The sequence below is a fragment of the Archocentrus centrarchus genome, unplaced genomic scaffold (assembly GCF_007364275.1).
Source record: "Archocentrus centrarchus isolate MPI-CPG fArcCen1 unplaced genomic scaffold, fArcCen1 scaffold_26_ctg1, whole genome shotgun sequence".
Classification (NCBI taxonomy): domain Eukaryota; kingdom Metazoa; phylum Chordata; class Actinopteri; order Cichliformes; family Cichlidae; genus Archocentrus; species Archocentrus centrarchus.
The window spans coordinates 2,173,740-2,200,739 of NW_022060256.1; the positions used below are offsets into that span (position 1 = coordinate 2,173,740).

The 27,000-nt window shown below is 41.8% G+C and overlaps 1 protein-coding gene and 1 pseudogene across 1 annotated transcript; both read left to right on the forward strand.

Moving 5' to 3' along the window:
- The first annotated feature begins 233 nt into the window (after positions 1–233).
- fam151b (family with sequence similarity 151 member B) lies at positions 234–24,113 on the forward strand. The gene is made up of 6 exons (XM_030723705.1): positions 234–318; positions 456–581; positions 3,684–3,843; positions 3,923–4,140; positions 16,190–16,325; positions 23,098–24,113. The coding sequence occupies exons 1-6, from the start codon at positions 234–236 to the stop codon at positions 23,237–23,239; spliced, it is 867 nt and encodes a 288-aa protein (XP_030579565.1). The 3' UTR covers positions 23,240–24,113.
- On the forward strand, positions 2,693–2,811 carry LOC115776102 (uncharacterized; annotated as a pseudogene).
- Positions 24,114–27,000: the final 2,887 nt, after the last annotated feature.

The window sequence follows — 27,000 nt, forward strand, 5'->3', positions numbered from 1 at the left end:
TTCAAATGGTGTATCTTATATTTTATGGTTTCATATTGGATAGAATAAAAGTTAGTGGGAACTGGGTCAATTGGGTTTCGAACCTTAGAAATGTAAAATATTGATAAATATTATTCAGTATTGCATTGAATAAGTAAACGCTTGCGGGCTCTTTTATTTCGAAAATCCTGAACCGGAAGTGTATTCTCACTAATTTGACCGCGTTCTTCTGTTTTGACTTGTGGAAAAGAGAAATGAAAACGAGTCTTTTAACATTTCTAAGAATTGGTTTAGTTTTAATCGGGTGTTTTATATTTTACGTCTTGTGGAATTCAAGAGGTAAAATAGGCAGAAATATCGACTTTTTCACTTATTCGCAGCAATTTAGTTAGCTACGCTTTATAGCAGCGAGTTAAAGTTAGACTGGATCGAGGCGATCCGGGGTCCTGGCACTGATCCTCCGTTTATCTGTGCAGGTAGGATGTGTGACCAAACGTTGGACTATTTCTTCAGTAGGAGTCTGATAAAGAGGAGGGACGCTGCCGAGGTTAGCTGGTGGCACGCAGCGAACAGCAGAAGCAAGCTGACACAGGCGCTCACAGGTGGGTCTGTACCTGTCTGTGTACGTCTGACGTTATGAACCCTAACCCCGCTGGCAGCTGTCAGTCCATCTGACGTCAATATGAAAATTGAAACACCTGTCATTTTATTTTTGCGTTTCTGTATCTTAAAGGTAATTTGTAAGCCCTTTGTGGAAACAAATCCTTGCTCTGTCCTTAAATTTCTAGAGAGGTGTTTGATCTGTTTTTGTTACTATCATTATTAGTACTATTGTTTTGCTAGGCCTAAAAAAAAAGGCTTCACTTCCGGTAACCCTGCCGCTTAGTAATTTATTTAATTTATTGGCAAAATTAAGTAACCTTCACAGACACTTAAAAACTTTTATTTAAAGTGCTGTGGAGCCACAAATTCCCATCAATATACAGTACTAGTCAAAAATATATATTAAAAAAATCCCTTTTGAATGCCAAAAGACTGAAACAATGCCGCTTTTAGAGACTTTACGCTGCACCACTGAGAAACCTGCAAAATGAAAACATTAAACATAATTAAAATTGATAAGTAAAAAAAAAAAAAAAGAGTCAATGTCAATAAAAGTCAACTCTCAGGCTGTTGCCAATGAAACATGGTGGTTTAAGACTTAAAAATGGACAGTGAAGAAGCCTGTCTAATGTACCGTGGGAGCGAATTCCACAGTCTAGGTGCTGCCACAGCAAACGCTCTGTCCCCTCTGTGCTTTCCTTGTGTCCTCGCACATCCAGGAACAGCTGATCAGCTGACCTGAGCACATGTAAGAGCTCCAAGAGGTAAGAAGGGGCAACACCATTTAATGACTTAAAAGCAAATAAAAGAATTTTAAAATGTACTGTAAAATGAACAGGGAGCCAGTGCAGTGAGGCCAAAACAGGAGAAATATGATCTCTCTTCCATGTACCAGTCAAAAGCCCAGCAGCTGCATTTTGCACCAGCTGAAGACAGAACAGAGATGACTGGGAAACCCCATAATAGAGAGAATTCCAGTAATCCAGTCACGATGTAATGAGCACATGGATTACAATTTCAAAGTCCTGTTTTGAAAGGATCTGTCTGACTTTAGCCAATTTTCTAAGTTTAAAAACTTAGTAGGACCCAGGAGGTAAAAAAAAAAAAAAAAAAAGCTAGAGATGGAGGCTGGGGGAGAGGGAGTTTCTTAGTTTTAGACTAGTCAGTCTAATTTTTTTTTCTTGTTTAGTCAACTGATAAATTAGTCACCAGGAACATCCCTAAACAGAAACAAAGCAAAAACTATGTGAAAGACACAGGTCATCCCATCTCATTTGATTTAGAAAGAAACTTCCCCGCCTGACCATCTCAGAATTGCCTGGAAAAAAAGAAAAATCCAGGGGAAAGTACACTTGTTAATATGAACTGATTGTTGGAAAAAAAAAAGGTTTCTACTTCCATTAATTTTCTGAAAAAATGAATCTGATTTTGGGCTCTCTGAAGTACAGCTCACCGAAATTTTGATATCAACACTTATCAATAAATCAAGAATAAAACAGATATTTCTTAATTAAATTTATATTTTATATTTTGCTATATTTCACCCAAGTTACCTCAAAGGCTTTGGCCGAGATTTATCTAGTGAGAGAAGGCTGTAAGATCACTGTTTACCTCATGAAGTTTCCACATCTACTTACTCTGGAGGAGGCTGGAGAACTTTGTGAAGAGTCCAAAATGAGGCGATGAGTCAGAGAAGGTCAGTTCTGTCCGATGACAGTGATACTGATGTGAGTTATTGAGGATTTCCTGGACTTCTCTGTCGGTATCCACTCCTTTGATACCTTTCACAGACTATAGACCAAAAAGTTATTTACAACAGTTTAAATACAGCCAATCATTTTTTGGCAAATACCAGAAATCACTTTTTGCAGACGATCACTTTTGGGACAACATCGATTCCTGCCAGCTATTCATAACAGGGTTCTAGCCAAAAAACATTTTTAGCCTGGCGCGTTTAGTGGGGTGGGGGGTCATTAGCAAGCTAATGCTTATTAGCTTACTAATGTTAAACGCTAAATGCTGCACCTGCTTGCTAACTGAGTGATGGTGAACAGTTAGGCCTGAATTAGACTTCTGCCTCGGGTCTTTGTGGGGCCTACGTTGGTTAGTTGCTTGTGGTCATACCACCCAGAACACACCCAAACATGTCTGATCTTGAAAGCTAAGCAGGGTCAGGTCTTGTTAGTACTTGGATAGGAGACCCCATGAGAATACCAGGTGCTGTAAGCTGCGGCTCAGGTGGTAGAGCAGGTCATCTACTAATTGTAAGTTTGGTGGTTTAATTCCTGGCTGCTCCAGTCTGTATGCGCAAGTATCCTTGGGTAAGATACTGCACCCCAAGTTGCTCTCTGATGCAACTGTCGGAGTATGAATGTGTGCGAATGTTATATAGTAAGCGCTTAATTGTAGAAGGAAGTGCTTGTACTGTATGAATAGGTAAATGCAAAGGTGTTGTATAAAGCAGTACACAGCTAGAGTAGAAAAGCGCTATATAACAACTAGTCCATTTACATTATCATTTATGTACGTAATCGGAAATCACCATTGAAGCCTACGCGGTAATCACAGTCCTTCCAGGCTGCATCTACCTGACGTGTAGTTGCATTTCTCAAGAGATGCACGTCAGGTTATGTCCATATGTTACAGCGTAGGGTTCAGAGGGGATTTCTGGTTACTTGTATATTAAAGCGCTAATTCTTTTTGAATATAAACCAGAAGAGTTACACTTACGTAGCTGCATTCAATGTGTCCCAGAGTGCCATTTCCTTCCACTAAAGGGTTTGCAGAAGTCACGTAAAAAGCATACACAACAAAAGCACTTCACCTACCTCACATCAAATTCATTAATTAATGAATTTAGAATGCACAATTTTTAACTGTGGGAAAAGGCTGGAGTACCTGGAGTAAATTTTGCTGTTATGCACCATTGCTGTTGTGCTAACCATTGCACCACAAAAGAATTGTGTGTTCATTATACGTAGTGTGCTAACATTTTTCTGGGTTGAAATCAAAAAAGATGGATTCAATGGTGTTTGCAGGCAGGATGCTACTTGATGAAAATAAGACCCAGGTTGTAATGGGCAACAATTTTTTACCATCAGGTCCTTCTCTCATGATTGAAGCTGACATTATCATGAGGGGTCATGACCCCAAAGAGCCAATCATGGCACATCCGCCTGATACAGACAGTGACATCACACTGAGGGAATGGCTGGAGGGAGTGAAGGAGCACAGCAAGGGAATAAAGCTAGATTTTAAGAGGTGAGTGGCAGTTTATATTTCACCTCAATGCTGTTTCAGTTTTTTGTCATGCTAAAACTGAAATGTACTCTTCATGTAGCATGGAGGCTGTGTCACCATCTTTACTCCTGCTGGAGGAGGTGCTGACTGAGCCATGCTGTCCCGTGTGGATCAACGCAGATATCTTCTCTGGTCCTGGGGGCCAGGCCAGACCTCTAGAGCATCACACTTTCCTGTCTGTTGTGACTAAGCTTCCCTCTCACACTGTACTGTCACTGGGCTGGACAACAGGATGGACTGCTGGGACAGATAATCCAGGTAAAGATACCGCAAAGCCAATATTAAATTGGATTTGTGTATGGTCATACTATTACACTATATTCCCAAAAGTATTTGCTCGTCGCAGGGATCTAGCCAGAAAAAAAAATACGGTGGTATCGGAGGGTCGGACGACTGCTTGCTAGTCCTAATACAGGGTTCTTGTCAGTGGTTGATTACCCGGCACTGTGCTGGGATGAGAATTTTTCTTTACTTTACTTTATACTCCTCAGCCTCCTTGGTAAGGTCTATAGTAGGGATGAATCTCAGATCCAGGAAGAACACTGCATTTTTTGTTGTTGTTTTTCTCTGGTTCGAGAACACCGGTTTTTTTGTTGTAACACTGCTTCTTTGCAATAAAGCTTATACCATTGGAAAGCCTGTTTACTTCCCCTTAAATGGTGCTACATTGTGCCATATGGCATAGAAACTGAATACTAGGGATGTTCCTAGCGACTAATTTCTTTGTTGACTAAACAAGGAAAAAACTAACTACCCGGCTTGTCTAAGCTAAGAAACACTCAGATATCAAATTCAATTTTATTCCTGTTTAATGGACAATGTCAAAAACTGTCTAAACAAAGGCATTTGACACCCTTAATTGCGTTCTTCTATAATGAATCACACTTTAAGCTGTGAGCTAAGCTTTTTAACTGTGCAGCACCGCACATTATGAACACTAAACACTCCAAACAACAAAGAAAAAAACTTAAAATAAATTGATGTTAAATATGAAAATGCGTTACTGCAAACAATGTTCATGCATCATTAAAATATGAGAAAACAATAAATGAAAAACTAATAAATTGCATCTTAAACAATTGGCCCATTGTGCCGTGCATTATTAACGATGCTCGTTGCTCTCTAGTTCATGACACACATCAAAACAATACAGTACAAACACCCATCCATCCATCCATTTTCTTCGGCTTATCTGGGGCTGGGTTTTGAGGGCTGCATCCAGAGCAGTGGAGCCCAGACCTCCCTCTCCCCCAGACTCCTCCTCCAGTTTACCCCTGATTCAGACTTCAACGCTGGGTCTTCATACAGCTACGACATAACCGCCTTAAGTGGCCAATGTTGGCTGTGTTTATGCTTGTGCAGGTGCGCTGTGTGTATTAATTACCTTTCGGTCATGTTCCAGTGTTTTACATGCAGTGGCGGCTGACCAGTGGCGGTGCCAGGGAGGGTGCTAGGGGGTGCTATAGCTCCCCCTGGAAAAGTCATAGCACCCCTGTAGCACCCCCAAGAAAATAGCTTGAGTCTGTGTGTGTTGAGAACTGAAAGAACAAATGATCCTTCATAGCCAGTGGCAGTTCCTGATGTGGGCGACATGGGCAGCCGCCCAGGGCAGCTTCTCATCTAGGGCGGCATGACGGCCCCCCCTCTCCCTACGCATTGCGATCGCTGCAGCAGCGCCTACCGCACTACTCCACCTGTGGGGTAATGGTCGCCCTCTGCCTGCTGTGTGGTGCATGTAGCTTTCTGCCATGGTCTGACAGGTTGTAACAGAAAGAAAGCAGCAGGCGGGGGATTCTCTCGTCTCGTTTGCTGAGCCTAGAATGAATCTATAATGAATCTATTGATAGAACACAAAGCACATTTCATTTATAATTAGTGATGCGAATCAAGAACCGGTTCCCAGTAATTCAGTTCCTTGGAATCGTTAGTCTGCTTGCTTAATGATTCCGCTCATCAATTCCACTAACATGAGGATGCATTTGCGTGATTACATCATACACGCACCTTATTTGGTTCGGAATATATCCAACAGCCATGACAGAAGCGTCGAGATAAAAAGCATTAACAACAGCAGCAGCTGTTTTACTGCAGTCTGTCCACACGCAGCAAGCGCAAAAAAGGCGGAGCCGTTACCGATGAGCTCGGATGGAGCGAAAGGAAATGTTTTTCTGGCGCCCAAAGCAGCAGCGCTTTTTCCTGTAACCACCGTTAAAACCTTTACTTTAAAACCGCTGGAGGTCCTTCATCAACCACCTGATCAGTAAGTGCCAATGTGCAGAAAAGAGAAATTGATAAGAAATTGCTAAATTCTTATCAGTTCCCATCCCTATTTATAATACTGTAAATATGGTCATTAATTCACAGTATTTGTGTGAACCTGAATCCTGATGAAAAAATAACACAAATATGAATCTAGACAGTTTGGACAAATGTTGGTGGATGTGTTGCGACCTTGAAATATCCCTTTTAATCTTATTTGTATTTTCAATTATTTAGTTGGCAGTAACAGATTTAAACAATAGGTAAATATTTTACGTTTCTATTTTATTTTGATGTTATGCCAAATATTACTGTGATTAATGTTGCTACTATGGGGTCAGAGTTCAGGATGTGATGTCATCAACTATCGCGAGGTTGGTGAGCGGTGCGACCTCTGGGGAATGTTTTTTTTGTTACTTTCTCTCGTTCATCTGTGCTCATGTTTGTGCCTGCTTTGTGGAGCCATTCAGAGAATCGGGAATAAAAAAAGTTGCTGAACTGAAGATGGAATCCTGTCTTTTTAAGAGGGCAACATAAACTTGGTGTTTCCGCCCGGTTGAAGTGTTTTCTTCACCGCGAAGCAAGACGAGAGAGAGCGACAGATGCGGACTCGGTGCGAGCTAGCACTAGCTGCTAACCAAGGCTACAGACTCCAAGAGCCCCGAGGAAGAAGGTAAAACGTTTTGATCATGGCCGAAGTGCAACAGATGTCATCTGACTGGGAAAGCCTGGTGGCTGAGATAGAAGAAAAGTTGTTGAGTCTGAAAGCACAGGACCTGAAGGATGTGTGTACAGCCCTCAGCCTAACTGTAGATGAACGTGACAGCGACGTAGCACGTAAGTTGAGAAGGTGTATTCTTCAGTATATAGAGGGAGAAGATATTACCTCAAGAGAAGATGAAGGAATGTCTGTTTTGCTGAAACTCAATGACCAAATCGACGAATTAAAAGAGAAATGTGAGTACAGTGAAGTACCCTTGCCTCAAAATGTCATCCAGAAGCGCCACCCTGTGGCCGAAAATGAAATTGCACCCAGTGATGTAGAGGGACAAAGGGAGAGTGACTTGACCATGAATGCAACAGCTGCTATAGCTAGCCAAAATGTCTCTTTTGTCCACCCGCTGTATAGAAGAGAGTTAAAAATAACTGGACAGATTGGGGAACCAAATCAAAGGGACAAATTAACATACTCAAGTCTGGAAAGACAGATTCAAAAGGCACTGAAAAAAGGATATGATGAGGGAGAAGTTGTCGAAGCTGTTATTCAAGCAATAGCTCCTGGAACAAAACTAAAAAGTTATTTAGAGAGTAGGATAGACCTGACGCTGCAAGCCCTCAGACAAATCCTGCGGACCCACTACATTGAAAAAGATTCCACTGAGCTGTATCATTCCCTCACACGTGCAGTTCAGGAACCTAAAGAGACGCCCATACAGTTTCTGATGCGAGCCATGGACATGAGACAACAAACTGTCCTTGCCTCAGAAAGAGTCAAGTCTGGTCTGAAGTACAGTGCAGAACTAATTCAAAACCAGTTCCTTCAAACAGTGATGACTGGTCTTCGTGATGACACCATTCGAACAGACATGAAACCACACTTACAAACCCCCAAAGTGACTGATGAAGCTCTTCTGGAGAAAATGACTGCTGCATACAGTCTGGAAATGGAAAGGAGAAACAAGCTGTTAACCACACCGAAAACCAAAATGATCAGTGTGGCAGCAATTAATGAGGAAAATGAAGGAGCTGAATGCGAACATGTGTCTAAACCCAACAAGAACAAAGGTGGGGAAGCAAATAAACGTGATACACTCATGGACAAAGTGGATCAAGGTAACAGAGCCATATGTGAAGCTATTCAGAACCTCACAACACACATTGCAACCCTTCAGCAGAGCCCGCAGTCTCAACAAAGAGCGAATGGAGAGCCAAACGTAAAATACAGAACCCAACCTAAGACTGGGAACAGCCGAAAATGTCAAAAATGTCAACAGTCCAATCCTGATGGAAGGTGTGCTCATTGCTACAAGTGCGGCAGTACTGAGCACTGGGCAGCAGGTTGCCGAATGAAAAACGTAAGAGCCAGCACAAGCAAAATTGAAATCCTGCACTGTCCCACTGAAAGCGCAGAGAAAGCAGATCTTCTCAGTCTAGGAGCACCTCTCACTGGTAAACAATTGCAAACTGCAAAACTGGTGGGGAGGAGGTGTCTAGTTCGAGCCTCCCTAGGAGGAGTGGACACTACAATACTGTGGGACACGGGCTCACAGGTATCAGTAGTGGGAATGGGCTGGAAAAGAAAACATTTGCCAGATGTGGAAGTCAGACCGGTGACTGAGCTGCTTGAAGATGGATCGTTAGAGCTTTCAGCGGCAAATGGAACTGACATCCCATATCAGGGATGGATGGGGATTGAAGTGACTTTAGCTAAAGATGCTGTAGCTGGAATGAGCGACAAACCTGTCCTGGTCCCCATCCTGGTGGCAAGCCACGATATGGAACGCCCAATAATCGGCTTTAATGTGATTGAGGAATTAGCCCTGACCAATGACACACATGAAGACTGCATGCGATCCGGTCATATGGTTAAGAGACTTTGCTCAGCACTGGAGGTAGGGCACAGAACTGCAAAGGCTGTTTTATCTGTTTTGAAAAAGCCAAAGCTTGAAAATCAGCCCCATGTAGCCAGAGTGGGTAGACAACCAGTGACCATCCCCCATAACAAAGTGATGGGGGTGCAGTGCGGCCGACTAAACAAGAGTATGGTGGGTGCATCACATGTAGTGCTAGAGCCAAACCTTGAAGCACCCTGGCCATCTGGTCTTGCCATTAGAGCACAGCTGATTAAGCTCCCTCCAGGAGATCATGAAAACATTGAAGTGACTGTTGAGAATGTGACTGATAATGACATTGTGCTACACAGTCGCACCACACTTGGCCTGTTGTACAGTGTGGATGCCATCTACCCATTGCAGACAAAACTGGCTGATGAACAGACTTCGCAGACACCACACAGCTGTGCTGCTCCACCCACACAGCAGTCAAGTGGAGAGCTACGAGGTGAGCCATGGGACCCACCCGTGGACCTGAGCCATCTATCTGAGGACCAACGACAGCAGGTACAGCAGATGCTCAGGGAAGAGTGTGATGTTTTTGCTAAGGATGACTGGGATACAGGGTGCATTAAAGATTTGGAGATGGAGATACAGCTAAAAGACAATGTGCCTGTTCAAAGAACATATAATGCGATCCCCAGACATCTCTATCAGGAAGTTAAAGCGCACATACAGGACCTACTCCACCGAGGCTGGATCCAGAAATCCTGTTCTTCATACTCTTCACCTGTGGTATGTGTCAGGAAGAAGGATGGGAGTCTGCGGCTATGTATAGACTACAGGCTACTGAATGGGAAAACACTGCCTGACCGTCATCCCATCCCGAGGATACAAGAGATTCTGGAAAACCTGGGAGGCAACTCCTGGTTCACGGTGCTGGACCAGGGAAAAGCATACCATCAGGGCTTCATGAGTGAGAAAAGCAGACCCTGCACTGCATTCATAACGCCATGGGGACTCTACGAGTGGGTGAGGATCCCATTCGGGCTTACGAATGCCCCTGCCTGTTTCCAACGCTATATGGAAGGATGCTTGGGAGACCTCAGAGATGAAGTGTGTGTCCCGTATTTGGATGATGTATTGGTCTTTAGTCCTGACTTTGATCAACACATCCAAAATGTAAGACAGGTGCTCAGGAGGCAGCGAGAGTGTGGCATAAAGCTGAGACCAAAAAAATGTGACTTTTTCAAAAGTGAGGTCTGTTATGTGGGTCGTGTGATTTCTGCAGAGGGATACAGGATGAATCCTAAAGAAACAGAAGCAGTTCAAGCACTGAAGCACGAGACACCAACCACTGTGCGAGAGGTGAGAAAACTAATGGGTTTCCTTAGCTATTATAGATCCTACATCCCAGATTTCTCCAGGACAGCCAAGCCCCTTTATGAACTGTTAGCCAAGCCAAAATCTGAGGTGAAGCAAAACCAAAAGAAAAAGGGGTGTAGCCGCAAATCAGCCCAGTTACCACCTTCCCATCCAGTTCAGTGGACCTCCTCCCACAAAGAGATACTGAACCAAATTGTGGATCAGCTGACCAACCCACCTGTTATGGCATACCCAGATTTGGAGAAGCCCTTTGTGCTTCACGTAGATGCTTCTGAAGATGGCTTAGGTGCGGTTTTGTACCAACGGCAAGAGGGGGTACTCAGAGTGATAGCATATGGATCAAGAACCTTAACAGCAGCAGAAAGAAATTACAAGCTACATTCTGGTAAACTGGAATTCCTCGCGCTGAAATGGGCTATCACAGAACGGTTCCGTGACTACCTCTTCCATGCACCTCACTTTACAGTCTACAGTGACAATAACCCTCTGACCTATGTCACCAAGTCAGCAAAACTCAATGCAGCAGGACATCGCTGGGTTGCAGAGTTGGCAGACTATAGGTTCACATTGAAATACAGGCCTGGAACAGCAAATAGAGATGCAGACTTCTTGTCACGCAGACCAAAGCCCATCGAGGAGCTCATCCAAGAATGTACGGAGGAATGCCCACAGGAAGCTGCTGAATGCATCACGAAAGCTCCGCACCTGGACAAAATAGGTGAGGTGAATTGGATATCAGCTGTTACCTGTAACGAAGATGTGCTGTCAGAAGGGTGCAGCATCACTGAGCCACTTCAGCCTCTTGCAGTAGAGGACATGAGAACAGCTCAAAACACAGACCTCATCATAAACAGAGTGGTGGCCTTAAAAAGGACACACGCCCACATGAAACATAAAGACAAACTGGCAGAGAATGAAGGTGTCAGACAGCTTCTCAGAGAGTGGCCCCGCCTACACATGGATGGTGATGGTATCCTCAGAAGGGAGACGGCGACACGAAAACAGCTAGTTGTTCCTGATTGTCTGAAGCCAGTTGTGTACAAACTCCTGCATGAGGAGATGGGACACTTAGGTGCAGATAAAATGGTAGCACTGGCAAGAGAACGCTTCTTCTGGCCTAAGATGAGACAGGAGATGGAGCACTATGTCACAAATGTGTGTTGCTGCATAAAGAGAAAGAAGCCTCACAGAATAACCAGAACAGCTATACAGAGTATAGAGACCTCCGCACCGTTTGAGATGATCTGCATTGACTACTTACATCTGGACAGGTGTAAGGGAGGTGAAGAATACATACTGGTCGTTGTTGATCATTTTACAAAATATGCACAGGCATATGCAACGAGAGACAAGTCTGGGAAGACTGCAGCCAAAAAGCTTTTTGATGACTTTATCATGCGTTTTGGTTTCCCATCCAAGATACACCACGACCAGGGAAAAGAGTTTGAAAACACTCTCTTTCACAAACTCCAAAGCTACTGTGGTATCCGCCACTCCCGCACTTCTCCATATCACCCCCAGGCTAATCCTGCAGAGCGCTTCAATAGGACGCTGCTAGGAATGCTGCGCACACTGGAAGAGTCTCAGAAGACAAGGTGGAAGGAGCACCTGAACAAAGTGGTTCATGCTTATAACTCAACTGTGCATGAGGCAACAGGGTTTTCTCCATTCTTTCTTCTCTTTGGTCGTGAACCAACACTACCAGTGGACCTGATGTTCCCCAGGAAGGGAAGGGAAAGAAACCAGTCACAGACTGGCTATGCAGAGAAGTGGAGAGAAGCCATGCAGGAGGCCTATGCGATTGCGATGCAGAATATGAAAAAAAATGCACGAAAAGGACAGAAAACCTACAATCAGAACGCATGGAGTTCTACCCTGGGGTCAGGTGACCATGTCCTGGTGAGAAACCTGACGCCTAGAGGTGGCACTGGAAAACTACGCAGCTACTGGGAAGATCTGATTTATGTTGTCAAGGGAAGGAAAGGACCTGATAGCCCTGTGTATGTAGTTGAGCCATTGCAAGGAACAGGGAGACAACGGGTGTTACACCGAAACCTACTCCTGCCGTGTCCTTACCTGGTTGAAGCGCAAGAGGAGCCCAGCCTGAAAGAGAAAAGCAATGGAGACAAAACAAAGCAGAGAACAAGGAGACAGCATAAAGCCAAGCACACTTACCCCACTGATGCAAGCAGTTCCAGTGATGAGGAAAATCACATGTGGGCAGCAGTGAGGCGGGCAAATCCACCCCTCAATATAGAAGCAAAAGAGTTTTGCCCCCGGAGTGAAATGCTCAGAGGTGAACCTGAGGAGGTGTTCATACCTGAGGAGCACTCTGAAGAGGAACATGAGGAGGAACAACATGAAGTGCCATCTATGGAACTTGAGGATGAACAGAGTGATGCTGAAACAGGGAGAGAAAGGCCTAAAAGAGTCCGACATCCCAGGCGTGTCTACACCTATGACCAGCTGGGGCAGCCGACCTTTCAGCCGCTGGAAACCTGCCCTGTTAGTATGAGGGAGTCCTCCAGAACCAGCCATGGCCTGCTAACCAGTCCATAATCCATGTATCCTTTTTACATTGAATAGAGGCTCACACACACATATACAAGACAACTACAAGTTAGTTTATTTGTGATTTGTTATACAGTTATAGTTCACGGGGATGTGGTAATTCAAATGCATCACAGAATATAAAAACAGGTTTTCTGAACATTTATTTCAATAATAAGTACAGAAAATGGGGAACTAAGCTAACATGTTGGAGTTAAGGCAGTAGTGTGGTACATACTGTAAAGTGAGAACTAGTAATGTGTACACTTACTGATAGGCATGCAGAACACATGGCTATGAAATGTGTGAATACACAGTTCTGGGTGTAAATGGTAATTTCCTTGTCCCATTTGTGAAGATTTGGGGGGCCCACCAATGCTTCTATGGACTATGCACCTTACAATACTTATGGACTGTAGACATTTGATCCTGTATTGTGGCCATGAGAGACCATTAGAAAGAAAAAAAAATGAAGAATGGACTGTTAAGATAGCACAGCCTCATCATCCTGTAAAAGAGAAAAAAATGTGATGTGTATGATACTCACCTGTTTATGTACCTTTGCATCAAATGTTCAGTTAAGAAATTAAGAAAATGTTCTGCAACATTTTTTTTAGTGGGGGAGGGTGTTGCGACCTTGAAATATCCCTTTTAATCTTATTTGTATTTTCAATTATTTAGTTGGCAGTAACAGATTTAAACAATAAGTAAATATTTTACGTTTCTATTTTATTTTGATGTTATGCCAAATATTACTGTGATTAATGTTGCTACTATGGGGTCAGAGTTCAGGATGTGATGTCATCAACTATCGCGAGGTTGGTGAGCGGTGCGACCTCTGGGGAATGTTTTTTTTGTTACTTTCTCTCGTTCATCTGTGCTCATGTTTGTGCCTGCTTTGTGGAGCCATTCAGAGAATCGGGAATAAAAAAAGTTGCTGAACTGAAGATGGAATCCTGTCTTTTTAAGAGGGCAACAGATGGCGCAGTGTTGCCCGATTGGGCCAGATTCTACATTATTTTTTTAGTTGGTTGTTATACTTTTAACTTACCCAGTATTACAGTTTCTTTTTTGTGATGTTTGTTTATAGTAATATTTCAGTTTCTTCCATGTTTTTTTAAAATAAAATTTTAAAAGAAATTCTGATTGTGCCTGTGATGGTGGTGGTGGTGGGGACCTTCTGTTAAAACCTGCCTGCCATGGCAGAAAGCTACATGCACCACACAGCAGGCAGAGGGCACTCATTACCTCCCAAGTGGAGCAGTGTGGTAGGCGCTGCTGTGGCAATCGCTGTGGGGGGTGGTGGTGCTCGCTCAGGGCGCCAAACAGGCTAGGACCACCACTGTTGATAGCACCCTCAATCCTCAATAAAATGCTTAGCCCCCCCCCCCCCCCCCCCCCCCCCCTAGCACCTGCAGAAAAATATTTCTGGAGCCGCCACTGCGGCTGACAGAAACATAAAATGCTGGGACTTTTTCCCCTGGGTCCTACTCTTTGCTGCGGTCAGTTTTTTTTTTTTTTTTTAAAGGTGCAAACACATTTGTTCCTCGAGTATTTTTGCTTCTTTGTACAAATTTGGGAGAAGTAGCCGGAAATACAGGGAACGAAGGGTGTTTCTTGGGAGGTGCACTTCAGGTTACGTTGTAAAATTTCAAAAATAACTGACAATATTAGACCTAATAAAAGTATCAGGTCAAGATTAACAGAGCTATTACATTTTTCTATAACAATATTAGGACTGCAGCTCCATCTGGTGGCAGATGGTTGCATAGCATTTAGGACAAACATTTACCGGCACTGGGTTACTTAAAACCTTAATAATTAGGATAACCAACTAGTGCGTGTGGTATTAGACTAGTGACAATAGCAATGATTAGTCATCTATTTACTATGCACATCCCTACTGAATACCCTGAAAGTATTCCCTGAAAACACTATTTTGCCTGGTCATTTCTTAATAACATTTAAATTTACTTTAATGGATTACACAACAGTGGGGGATGCATTTTATTACAGTTGAAGTCTTTCTGAAAGTGCAGTAACTAAGTTCAAGGATATAATTCCTCCATTATTATGCTCTTCAATGCCATGTGCAAACACATTACACAGCAGCTCTCGAAACTCTGCTCCCACAGAGGTAGATTATCTTGTCAATAGTTTTACATCCTCACTTGGAAAAAGAGTTTGTTGCTCTATAAAAAAAACCCTCCGTAAAGCTAGACAATCACTGATTAAAGAAAACAAGAACTTGACCAGCTATCTTAGTTAATTATAGGCCAATCTCCAACCTTTCTTTTGTGTCAAATGTTCTTGAAAGAGTAGTTGTAAAACAGCTAACTGATCAAATAAACCATTCCTCTGCAGATGAAGAGTTTCAGTCAGGTTTCAGAATTCATCACATTACAGAAATAGAATTTGTGAAGGTTACAAATGATCTTATGTCCTCTGGCTGTGAAGTCATCTCTGTGCTTGTCCTGCTAGATCTCAGTGCAGCTTTCAATAATGTTGATCATAATATTTTATTACAGAAATTAGAGCATGTCATAGGTATTAAGGGGACTGCGCTTTGTTGTTTGAATCATATATACTTCAATTTGTTAATGTAAATTGGGAGTCTTCTTACCCACTAAAGTTAATTATGGAGTTCCACAGGGTTCTGTGCTGGGACCAACTATATTTACACTATACATACACTCCATACATTTTCATTGTTATGCAGATGATACCCAGCTTCATCTATCCAAGAAGCCAGATGACACACTATTTAGTTAAACTGCAGGAATGTCTTAAAGACATAAAGGTTTGGATGACTTCTAATTTCCTGTTTCTAAATTTTGATAAAACATGGTGTCTAACCAGATACGTACTCTGGATGGCATTACCTTGCCTCCAGTAAGACTGTTAAGAATCTTGGAGTCATTTTTGACCCTTTTGTGACCTTAATGCAGATACTAAGCACAAGCACAAATAATCTATGAATCCTCCTTTAAATGTTCAAAACAAATTTTCATCTTTAACTTTCCAACTTTTGGAGATCAGCTCTTTTCATAAGATTATGAGAATTTGCATCACCAGTTGAGCTTTTTGTAAGAAGATCACAATCAATAATTTATTTTTTTATTCAGTAAGTGATTAATAATGAATATTATCATGGGCAGCACAATGGCACGGTGGTTAGTACTGTTACCTCACAGCAAGGAGGTCCTGGGCTCCAGTTTGTCATTTGGCCGTTGACTGTTTATGTGGTGTATGCATGTTCTCCTTGTATCTGCATGGGTTGAATGGACGGATTATGGATGTAAGCGGAGGTGTAATGTGTTAGACAAATCTGGAAATTAAAGGACTTCTATTGCATAGAGGGATATGAAATTAAGCCTCAAAACACCCACAGTAATTGGAGACAGTCACTGTTGTTGCGGCTCTTTATGATGTTTGTTGACAACAGGAAAACCAGTGAATCCTTGGCAGAGTGTTACATCTCACATGACAAGTTTATGAAACCACTGGATGCCATAAAAGCAGAACTTGAATGTTGATTTTTTTTGTTTTACTTTGTACAGGCTACAGCTGGGATATGGTGCATATGATGGAGGAGATATGTAGAGACCTTAAACATCCAGTCACCTTCCCAGTACGTGCAGCTCTGCTGGCCAAGTCCTTCTCCCAGCTGTCATGGCTGCTGAAGCAGTCAGATAGGTAAATATTAGCCACTGGCAATACCTTATTTCTGTGTAGTTACACTGTTGAACAGTTACACATGGCTCCTCGTCTTATTTTACTGTGTTCAAGAAAAATTCTTCATATTTCAAACGGCCTGTTTGTAACTTTTCTTGGGTTGTGCAGATTGCTTCTGTACATAGTATGTCTATTTTATTTGCTTGAAACAAAGTATTTTGGATACTTTGGAATTAATCATTTCACTTACACTATATTGGCAAAAGTATTCACTCACCCATCTAAATCATTGCATTCAGGTGTTCCAATCATGTCCATGGCCATAGTGGATATTGTGCAATATCCAGTATTCATTCACTAATGCAGTATTCATTCACCAAGTGCAATACCACCAATCACCATTTTCATCATTATATGTACTTTACTTATTTTATTTTTTTACAATGTATATATTTTTATACATTCTGTTTTATTTTCTGTATATTTTTAGAAGTTCTATTTTATATTTTAGAAAGTGTGACTTTCTAAAGCACGGCACTGAACAGGAGTGGCCCTCCAATCTCATTGTACATTCTGTATGACAATAAAGGCATTCTGTTCTATTCTGAGTGTATAAAACCAAGCACTGCTTCTACAGACATTTGTGAAAGAATGGGTAGTTTTCAGGAGCTCAGCCAATTCTAGCATGGTACTGTAATAGGATGCAACAAATCCAGTCATGAAGTTTTCCACTAAATATTCCATAGTCAAGTGTGGTATTATAACAAAGTGGAAGCAATTGGGAACGACAGGAACTCAACCACAGAGCGGATGCTGAAGCACAAAGAGGACAGAGGTTTCCAACTTTCTGCAGAGTCAATTGCAGTGCATAGAGAGCTTCATGGAATGGGTTTCCATTGCCAAGTAGCTGCATTCAAACCTTCATACTTTACCAATCGCAATGTAAAGTGTCAGGTACAGTGTTGTAAAGCACGTCGCCACTAGAGTCAAGAGCAGTGGAGACGTTATTCTATGATGAATCACACTTCTCCATCTGGCAACCCGGTGGATGACTCTGGGTTTGGCAGTTATCAGAATATAAGATAATTGCTGTAGACTGAAAACATTTGTGTTTGACAAAAAAAAAAAAAAATCAATATCAGACAAAAGATCAACATCTCAGCTTTTATTACCAGGTATTTACATCTGGATCTTAATACACAGTTCAGAAGATGGCACCTTTTGTATTTCATGGAAACGTGTGACTGACAGGTGTGTTTTGTCACCTAGGTGTCCTGTTACACTGATTATTCAAACAATAAAAAGCAATGAATGTATATGCTCTGTTTCAGATTTGGGTTTTGCCTGTACAGAATATGCATTTATAGTTAGAGGAGTAACCAACATGAAAACCAGAGAACTGTCTATGGGTGAAAAAAAGCAATTGCGAAGCTGAGAGAATATGGAAAATCAATCAGAGCCATTGCACAAGCATTGGCCATAGTCACCACAACTGTTTTGAATGCCTTGAAGAAGAAAGTTGTCACTTGTGTGGAACAGGTAGCCCAAGGGAAACAACAGTAGTTGATGACAGAAACATTTGTAAGTGCTGGAAAGAAAGACCCTAAAACAACTGTTAGTAACATCAGCAACAATCTCTAGAGGGCAGGAGTGAAGGTATCACAATCTAATCTTCACAAAATAGCAGTAGATTGAACAAAAGTACAGCGAAAGATGCAGACCACTAATTAGCAATAAGAAATCTCATTGTACATCCTGTATAATGACAATAAAGGCATTCTATTCGATTCTAGGAAGGCTAGACTGGAATTTGCCAATAAGTACAGAGACAAGCCTCAGAAATTCTGGGACAAAGTTTTAAGGTGATGGAAAGACTAAAGTTTGGAGAAAGAAAGGATCTGCTCATGATACATAGAATCGTAGAAACATATTGTCAAATCAGATACTCACTCTGGATGGCATTACCTTGGCCTCCAGTAACACTGTGAGAAATCTTGGAGGCATTTTTGAGCATGATATGTCCTTCAATGCACATGTTTAACAAATAAGTACAACCACTTTTTTGCATTTGCGCAATATTTCTAAAATTAGAAACATCCTGTCTTGGACTGATGCTGAAAAGCTAATTCATGCATTTATTACCTCTAGGCTGCACGATTGTAATTCATTATTATCAGGCTGTCCTAAAAGTTCCCTGAAAAGCCTTCAGCTGATCCAAAATGCTGCAGCTAGAGTACTGACAGGGACTAGAAAGAGAGAGCAGATTTCTCCCATATTGGCTTCTCTTCATTGGCTCCCTCTTAAATCCAGAATAGAATTTAAAATTCTTCTCCTCACATACAAGGTCTTGAATAATCAGGCCCCATCTTATCTTAAAGACCTTACAATACCGTATCACCCCAATAGAGCACTTTGCTCTCAGACTGCTGGCTTACTTGTGGTTCCTCGGATACTTAAGCGTAGAATGGGAGGCAGAGCCTTCAGCTTTCAGGTCCCTCTTCTGTGGAACCAGCTCCCAGCTTGGATTCAGGAGACAGACACCCTCTCTATTTTTAAGATTAGGCTTAAAACTTTCCTTTTGATAAAGCTTATAGTTAGGGCTGGATCAGGTGACCCTGAACCATCCCTTAGTTATGCTGCTATAGGCCTAGGCTGCTGGGGGGGTTTCCATAATGCACTGTTTCTTTTCATTCACCTTATTTATTTTGTTTATACTTGACTCTGTATTTAACCATTAATTATTATGAATCTGTGGCTCTCTTCCACAGCATGTCTTTTGTCCTGTCTCTCTATCCTCAGCCCCAAACAGTCGCAGCAGATGACTGCCCCTCCCTGAGCCTGGTTCTGCCAGAGGTTTCTTCCTGTTAAAAGGGAGTTTTTGCTTCCCATTGTTGCCAAGTGTTTGCTCATAGGGGGTTGTTTTGACTGTTGGGTTTTTTTTTTTTCTTTTTGAATTGAATTGAATTGAATTGAATTCAAAAACATAAAAGCTCACCTGTGAAACACAGTGGAGGTAATGCCATGGCTTGGGCTTGCAAAATTATCCTTTGAGCTTTGTTTTTCCTCTGCTTCCGCCTTGGTTTCATGCTGGTCGCTATTTTGCCCCTCAAAATCAAGCATGAACAGGACCATTGCGAGATCGCGCCTGCACATTGTGAAGGAAACTGGCTGTGCCCACTGGTATATTCTTGTAGTGAAATAATACTATAGTGCTGGGATCTAGCCAGAGAAAAAAATCAGTCTGGTATCAGCAACGGGGTGGCGTGCGTGGAGTGAGGGGTGTGCACCCACTTGCTAATTGCAGTGATAGAACAGTTTGGATAGATTGTGAACTGGTGAAGTTCTCAGCCCAGTGCAAGGAGACCTCAGCATGGCGTAGCATCGGGTGATCAACTGCTGGCTAGAACCCTGGGAAGTGGAAGGTTTTACTGTAGACTGGCCTTGTCAGTCTCCAGACTTAAATCCTATAGAGCAGTTTACCTGCTAAAAAGGAGACCGAAGGGAAAAAAACCGACCGAAAGAGGCCTGTGGTGAAAGCCTGCAAAAGCATCACAAAAGAAGAATGCAGAAGGTTAGCAATGTCAGTGGGTCAGCTTGATGTAGTTATTGCAAGCAAAGGATTTGTAACTCAATATTATGCCTTATTCATGGTTTCCAATACTTTTGCTCACAAGAAAAATGGGTGGCTTCAGACAAAAGATGCTATCTTCTGCACTATATCAGATCCAGATGTAAATTCATGGTAATAAAAGCTGAGGTGTTATCTTTTCTCTCATATTGATTTTTTTTTTTTTATGTCAAACCCACATGTTTTCAATCTACAGCAAAAATAAATGGATTGGCCTCACTCTTCTCACACTCCAATAATTTTGCAGAGGACTGTATGTTCTGGCTTTTCTTAAGATGCAATACACTGCTCAAAATGAAAGGAACAGTTTTTAATTGGGGTACAGCATCATCAGTTCAACTTCTGGGATATTGATCTGGCCAGTTAAGTAGCGGCGGGGGTTGTTGATCAGTTTCAGCTACTTTGGTGTTAATGAAATGAACAACAGGTTCTTCCTTCCCCAGGTTTTCTCACTGTTTTCACTCACTGTTCATTAGTTTTGCATTTGGCTGAGGTCAGTGTCACTATTGGTAGCATGAGACAATACTTGGACCCTACAGAGGTTGCACAGGTAGTCCAACTCCTCCAGAATGACACATCAATATGTGCCATTGCCAGACGGTTTACTGTGTCTCCCAGCGTAGTCTCAAGAGCATGGAGAAGATTCCAGAAGACAGGTAGTTACTCTAGGAGAGCTGGGCAGGGCCATAGAAAGTCTTCAAACCATCAGCAGGACCAGTATCTGCTCCTTTGTGCAAGGATCAACAGCATCCAAAATCCAAATTTATTTATAAAGTGCATTCAAAACAACAAAGTTGACCAAAGTGCTGCATATGAAAGAAAGGGTTATACAATAAAATAAGAGATACACCATACACACGCACATGTATACACACATCAATAAATATATTCAAACACAAAAATACAACAGCCTTAATACCTAAGGTCTCACTCCAGGTTGAAAGCTAAAGAATAAAGTGAGTTTTAAGGCATACTTTAAAAATGTGCAAGGTAGGGGCCAGCCTAACAAAGAGGGGATAATGCCAGATGGGCTTTCAGCTTAATGGGCTGCTGCATTTGCCTTGACACCTGAGGCATCTCTTCTGGGGTGACCTGCTCTAACTAGCTCAGTAGGTAGAGCAGGTCACCTACTGATCGGAAGGTCAGCGGTTCGATTCCTGGCTACTCCAGGCTACATGCCAATGTATCCTTGGGCAAGATACTTAACCCCAAGTTGCTCTCCGACCATCCTGTCGGAGTATAAATGTGTGTGAATGCTAGTTAATTAAAAAGCACTTAGCTTAGTATAAACATGGAAGTGCTTGTATGAATGTGAGTGCATGGGTAAATGTAAACATGTTGTGTTAGCGCTTTGAGTGCTCTGACTGAGTAGAAAAGCGCTATATAAGAGCTAGTCCATTTAGTCCATTTACCATATGAAACAGGTGAGGTATACTTGCTAAAAGCAGGCGAAGAATGCTTTCTTGGCTTCCCTCATCATATTTGATCAGTTTTTCAGTGAGTAGTCGAATATCCAACAATTCTTGGTGATCATACACCAGCAGAGAGCCAACATAAGCACTGCCATAGTCCTACAAAATGACCTCCAGGAGGCCACTGATATAAATGTCTCTGACCAAATAATCAGAAACAGACTTCATGAGGGTGGCCTTAGGACCTCCAAGGCCATCCTCTAGTGGGCCCTGTGCTCAATGCCTGGCACCACGGAGCCCAATTGGTCTTTGACATAGACTACCAGAATTGGTAGGCAGACCACTGGCGCCCTGTGCTTTTCACAGATGAGAGCACATGCAGCAAAAGTATGCAGGCAGTTCGTGGAAGATGAAAGAACTGATACCACTGACTGGCCCCACAGTCACCTGACCTAAATCCAATAGAACACTGTCCATCCAATACAGCCAGTTTGCACCTCCGACTGTCCAGGAACTCAGTGAGAGAACACCATTCGTCATTTCATTAGGAACCGCGACATCAGGCATGCATACAAGCATGTGGGGGCCATACAAACTGCTGAGTACCATTTGAGTTGCTGCAATGAAATTTCAGCAAAGTAAACTAGACTTCCCACATAATTATTTCTCTTTGATTTTTGGTGTGTCTTTGAATTCAGCCTTCTGTAAGTTGATAATTTTCCTTTCCATCAAGAGATGTGGATCCTTTCATTCCTAACACATTATCCAGTCCATATCAATGTAGTACCTCCACATCAGTCAGGGTGTGATTCCCACACCCTGACTGTGTTTTTCTTGAGCTTTTGATCGTTTCAATGCCACAAAGTTAGATTTTCATCTATTCCCACAACAGAGTCATAACTTTTCCATCTCCAAGTCATTTTATGTCTTGTAGACCAAAAAAAAAAAAAAACCCTTACCAAAACATGGCCTGCTTAGTCCTGGATGCTTGAGGCTCACAATCACATTCATATGTCACTGTATACAGCACACCTGGCAGCAATCTTTATGAATGGTAAATCCCCACCAGCAATCAGCTGATCATGCTGAATCAGCACACAAATGTCTATCCCTAGAGGGGTGTTGTTGTAATGAAAGCGTTGGCCATGTGCTCCTGTGTAGTAGCATGCTTTGCAAGGTGATGCGTGATTGTCCATGACATAGATTTCTTCTTGAACCAATCAGGGGCACAAGGCTTTGGCATCGGGCAACCCGACAATCGCGATAATAGTTCAATGTAACTGACAGTTTTAAATGAATCTTGCAGATAAGCAGGAAAAATGCAATACCATCAGCCTCAACATGTTTTTTTTTTTACCTGAAAGGTGGACAACACAATCAGCTATTGAAGCGTAATAGAGGCAGGGAAAGAGTTTGTTACTGGAATGAGTAGTCAGCCTCACCCTAGATGGCTCCCAGGCTCCCGGCCTTTGACTTGTGCCATGCGCTCGGCTATTCACACTCCTCACCTAAAGCTGAGGAGCAGGAATTTTCACACACCTGCAAAATGTATAAATCCAGGACTGCCTGTTGTCCACAAATCGGCTCAGTTTGCAAAACTCAAGATACTTCTAATAGACGCATCTATTTATTGTATTGTTTTTACTTTACAATTAAAGGACCTTGAGATGACATTTGTTGTGATTTGGTGCTATATAAATAAAACTCAATTATGAATCTGACACGTTAACACCTTTTCCCTTGACATTCACAGGTACACTCTAACAGTGTGGATGGGCCACAATGATGAGTTCTCACTACAGGACTTGCTGCCCTACAAAAAAGAGTTTGGCATGAGCAGGATCTACTATGACCTGCCGGACCCACTAAGAACACAGCTAATTTCAGCACAATAAGTAAAAGTAAATCCAGTGAGAAGCTGACTGGCTCTGCTTCCTCAGCTCTGACAGTGGACTGAAGTGGAACAGTTCTTGCTGCTTATCTGCCATCTACTGATATTATAACTGCTAGTTTACTAGCACACTGGTTCTCAGGTTTGGAGATGTAAGATCATTTTAAAGATGTTTTGACACATGTACTACTCCCGTGAACTTTTCTGAACAGTAGCCAGTGTAGCTGTATGTGAAAACACTCTGTCCAAATCAGTTGGATTGGACATTGGACCGACTTTATCCTCAAGGTCTGTACCTTAAGGTATAGAGGTTATCAAAGTCCTTGTCCAAAGTTCATGTCCAAAGTTGATTCAAAGTGAATCAACTCACTGTCACCACTATTCAGTACTGACGTCCCTAGTTTTCAAGGGCATAAGCTGTTTGCAGTTATAAACTACAGATGGTAATTTGAAAATGTTTGTAGGGAGAACGAGATGGTAAATGGACTAGTTTTTATATGGCGTTTTTCTACTCTTGTTTGCATTCACCCAGGCACTGTTTTCTATTTCAAAGTGCTTTCTATCTAACATTCACACACATATTCATATTCCAACGGTTGCATCGGAGAGCAGCTTGGGGTTCAGAATCTTGCCCAAGGATACTTTGGCATGCAGACCGGAGCAGTCAGGAAGGAACTGAACCACCAACTTCTGATTAGTAGATTATCTGCTCTACCTCCTGAGCCACAGGCACCCAAAAAGGAATTCTGACCTTGAAGGCTTTCCACTCAAAAATGATGTAAGATGAATTTAACTAGTTCTGTATAAATGAAATTGACATGAAAAGATTCTCCAACCCAGCTGATGAGATATTTTCTGACTTTTCTCTGTTGGTTGCTGTGGGGAAAATTCCTGTAATAAAGAATTTTCAAATCATGAGTTGTCTTTTTTTTAGGAGTTTTATTCCACTTGCAAGTTGGCTTACTCAGGGAGAGTTTTAAGCACAAGGGGCTCTCTTGAAAAGTTACACTTTTCTTGTCCTCTTAAAACAATTACAGCTTGTTTGCAGCTGTGTCTTTGAGAAGCTGAGCTGAATTTTTTGTTAAAAATAAATACAGTCAAGTAGGTAATGAAGTGCATGTGGCTAAATTATGTTTTGATATTTTAATGAGTAAACAGTGAGCGACATCTGTTGGGTGTCATTAGAGAAAAACAAAATCCATAATACGCTTTCTGCATACTGTAACTCCAGTGGGCTAAGAGTGAAGTGGACCTCCTCTGGGCTCCGCTTTTAGGATTTAACAAATTTAGCCATGACCCAAGACTGGCCAGTCTCGGGTCACTTTCAGATGAGATCAGATGAGTAGTATTCATCACAGCACTGTTGACAGAATTATAAAGTTGCTTTAGAAAAACATGAAAACATTACAGCTGTTAAGCACACAGACTGTTCTCAACCAAAGCTAAAGAACTGTTATCAAACAGGGTGTGAATTAATGAAGTGAATTATTTATGTTCGAGGGCTGATTCTGAAACATTTTCACACCATCCTTTTTATTACAGACACTGGATTGTTCAAATTTACGACTATAATAGGATAATACAGGGGCACTCAACACATTTCTTAGCTGAGATACAGTAATCAGGGTAAACTTTTAATATTAAATTGTTTTGTCATTGCAGTGACTGCACATAGTGTCAGCAGTCCTGGTGGCACAGTGCCATAAATCTATATGCCTCTCAAACATGTCTTGTGACATCACTGAATGAAGATCTCCATTAATCGCCTTGGAGCAGATTTCCGTATTCTCTGCAAACACAATACGGAGGAAAATTCCAAATATACTTTCAATACACCTACCTGTAAGATACACATGAATATACAAATATTCAAATATTTCTCACAAGATTGATTAAAAACATAGGGCAACAGGTGGGGGATAAGCGGAAGAAAAAGGATGGATGATTAAAAACAGAGAAGTGCAATACAAGGCAGTTTAATGAACACTTTGAGTCCCTGAAATGTTGCTATTGGCAACTCTGCATGATGAAAAGAGAAGCATAAATGTTTTAGGTTTTCAAGGATGCAGAGTTATGAATTGGCAATTTAGATAAAAGGTTTTCTAAAAGAGAAAGCTCTTACAACAAAGTAAAATAACTCAAAAATATAAGTGCTGTGTTTTCCAGCTGTTCACTCCATTTTCATAATGATTATGGATGTGCAATGTGCTATCAAAAAATTCTGACACTGCTCCTCTTAAAAAGCAAAATCTGTACCAGTTTTTATTTTGCATCATAAATAATAAGTTAATCTTCATGGATATGGGTTAGCTTTTAGCTTTTCACTTTGTGCTGTTTGTAACAGCCAGTCTATGAATGTGAATGGGTTGCAGTACTGGATGATTCCACAAGGAGCTGTCTCTGTTGTATATTGGACTGAGGGCTGCACTCATTAGAACCGTTATTATTTCTTCCAGTCGATGCTTACGGACATGTAAAGAAGAAAGCTCACCCTTTTTCAGCTCTGACTTTTTACACATCAGGACAGAATTTAAAAGAAAACGGTCTTAAAATGGTTTAAGGTGAACAACAGCACATGCCATATTATATATTATACGATGTCATTATTTATTTATAGTACACTGTTATTGTTCAATAGGAACTAAAAGGGTAAATAGTAGCCAGGTGCTGCTAAACAAATTTGCTTGAGTAACTGATCCTCAGGAAGTGTGACCACCTCTATGAAAGCAAGTTGCCAAAGGTTTTGGCAGTTTGCTGGTCTGCATTCAGGTGTGTGTTTGTTAACATAATGAGCAGTGATCTTAGAGAAGCAATTATTGCAACCTGGGAAGGGTTATGAGGTCATTTCCAAACAATCTGGAGGCTGTCATTCTGCAGTGAGATTATTCACAAGTGGAAAACATACAAAACAGTAGCCAGTTGTCCCAGGAGTGGACATCCCAGCAAATTCACCCCAAGGTCAGACCATGCAGTGCTCAGAGAAACTGAAAAAAATCCAAGAGCTACACTCAGATTCTACAGGCCTCAGTTAAATGTTGAAGTTCATGACAGTATGATTAGAAAGACTGAACAAGTATGGTTTGTTTCGGAGGGTTATCAGGAGAAAGCCTTTCTAAAAAGAACATGGCAGCACAGCTTAGGTTGGAGACATGCTGTGGAAGAGAGCCAGAGATTAATAACAACTGATTAAATGCAGAGTGGAGTATAAACAAAGTAAATAAGGTGAATGAAAAGAAACAGTGCATTATGAGAACCCCCCAGCAGCCTAGGCCTATAGCAGCATAACTAAGGGCTGGTTCAGGGAAAGTTTTAAGCCTAATCTTAAAAATAGAGAGGGTGTCTGTCTCCCGAATCCAAGCTGGAAGCTGGTTCCACAGAAGAGGGGCCTGAAAGCTGAAGGCTCTGCCTCCCATTCTACTCTTAAGTATCCTAGGAACCACAAGTAAGCCAGCAGTCTGAAAGTGAAGTGCTCTATTTGGGTGATACGGTACTATGAGGTCTTTGAGATAAGATGGGGCCTGATTATTCAAGACCTTGTATGTGAGGAGAAGGATTTTAAATTCTATTCTAGATTTAACAGGGAGCCAATGAAGAGAAGCCAATATGGGAGAAATCTGCTCTCTCTTTCTAGTTCCTGTCAGTGCTCTAGCTGCAGCATTTTGGATCAGCTGAAGGCTTTTCAGGGAGCTTTTAGGACAGCCCGATAATAACGAATTACAGTAGTCCACCCTAGAAGTAATAAATGCATGAATTAGCTTAGCAGCA